General features: G+C 51.8%; 1 protein-coding gene across 1 annotated transcript in view; it reads left to right on the top strand.

The window, feature by feature from the left end:
• LOC144227667 (phosphoserine aminotransferase) overlaps positions 1 to 1,820 on the top strand; it is a 32,158-nt gene that overhangs the window by 8,144 nt on the left and 22,194 nt on the right. The window contains exons 4-5 of the mRNA XM_077759352.1: positions 121 to 326; positions 1,157 to 1,329. Of these exons, the coding sequence (XP_077615478.1) occupies positions 121 to 326; positions 1,157 to 1,329 (379 nt within the window). The remainder of the gene's footprint in view (positions 1 to 120; positions 327 to 1,156; positions 1,330 to 1,820) is intronic.

Genomic DNA, 1,820 nt, shown 5'->3' with positions numbered 1-1,820 from the left:
GGGGACTTTACCATATTTCTTGTAGTATATCCACCAAAAGTAAAGTGCTGGTAGAGCGTCGCTCATTCTTCATCATTTCACATTGTGTCTCTGTTTACCATAACCTGTGCTTCTGCCCAGAGCTGTTCCAGACAACTACAAGGTGATTTTTGTGCAAGGAGGTGGGTGCGGCCAGTTCAGTGCTGTCCCCTTAAACCTGATTGGCCTGAAAGCAGGAAGGTGTGCTGACTATGTGGTGACAGGATCTTGGTCAGCCAAGGCCGCCGAAGAAGCCAAGAAGTTTGGGACTGTGAATATTGTGCACCCCAAACTTGGGAGTTACACGAGTAAGTGCTGGGATCTGAGTTCAACGGTGATAATGAAATGCTGGCAGAAGTTGATGGGTGGGTGGTCCCTCCTTAGATATCAGGTTACCCCCGCCCAGGGCAACCTGCAATTTTTAATTCCTTCTTCTCATCAGCAGTTGGTTTGATACCATTCAGAATGGATGGTTGTACTTATTAAGATTGTTCACTGGCTGCTACAGAAGGAGTATTCTTAGGTTCTGTCACCTGAAAGCCTAGGGGCTGATTTGGCTTTAGGAATGGCTTGATCAAGGGCCCCAACAGTGTCTGTAGGTCCTGGCGTCGCTCCTTGTCTCCTCAGTGGTGGCTCCACAGTCAGGAAAGCTGTACTCCCTTTTAGGAGATCCTCCTGGCCTTCTATTCTCCCAAGTTTCAATGCCTTTGCTCAAGCATTTCCAATTATAGTTTCAATCTCCTGGGTTCCGTTCCCAGTCGGTCATGTGACTGCAAGTGCCACTGGCCCCACTGGAGCTACGTGGGCTGAGCTGGGGAATCGGGAGCCCCAAGAGGAAACTCAGTGGACACAGGATAGATGGAAACTGGGGAATAGGAATAAACCTCCGCAAATACCCACCACACCAATCTTGAAGCTGAGTTGCCCCCTATAACTGTCAAAAGGGTGGGATTGATTATCCTTTGAGGTTGTTGATGGGGATTATAATGCAAGATGGGTGGGGTGGTTCCACTTGGGAGGACTTTGGGATGAGCCTTTCACTGCGAGGGGCGGGGTGTCATTCTTGGTCATTCCCATCTACACAAGGAGGGCAGAATGAACGGCCAGGCCAGAGTCTCCACCTTTTGTTCTGTGATAGAAATTCCAGATCCAAGCACCTGGAGCCTGAACCCCGACGCCTCCTACGTGTATTACTGCGCCAACGAGACCGTGCACGGCGTGGAGTTCGACTTTATCCCTGACGTCGAGGGTGCGGTGCTGGTTTGCGACATGTCCTCAAACTTCCTATCCAAGCCAGTGGATGTTTCCAAGGTGGGGTGTAAGAGGACCTGACGGGGGGATGCTGGTGTCTCGGATTCCGTGAAAGCACTTTAATATAGGTACTAGGACACGGAAAGGCCCAGAGTGTCTTGGACCAGCTGAGATGCCAAAGCCCGGGCAGCTCACAATGACAGGCCAACAGTTGCTTGTTTCTTGTGGGTCATCAGAACGCTTACGTCTTGATGTTGCCACCCAGTGTTAATGATCGCCTAACAGGGTCACCCTAGAGTCCTTGGGGGAATGTATCTGCCTTCGAGGGTCCCTCTTAGGAAGTGTTTTGGCCACCGCATCAGGAGGAGCTTGCTGTCTTCCAGGGAAGATGCAGATTATCCAAGCTCAGGGGATGTGTGAAGGAGCTCCGCCTTGCCGTGAGCCCACCTCAACTCCAAGAGCATCAACAGGGCACATAGCCTTTCCTGGTGGTACACCAGGGCTGGTGGGCGGGGCCCAGGGGTGGGGAAGCACAGCACTCAGGTGCATGC

Source organism: Crocuta crocuta, unplaced genomic scaffold (genome assembly GCF_008692635.1).
Source record: "Crocuta crocuta isolate KB4526 unplaced genomic scaffold, BGI_CrCroc_1.0 scaffold41, whole genome shotgun sequence".
NCBI lineage: Eukaryota > Metazoa > Chordata > Mammalia > Carnivora > Hyaenidae > Crocuta > Crocuta crocuta.
This window is presented reverse-complemented; position numbering and strand designations above follow the sequence as displayed.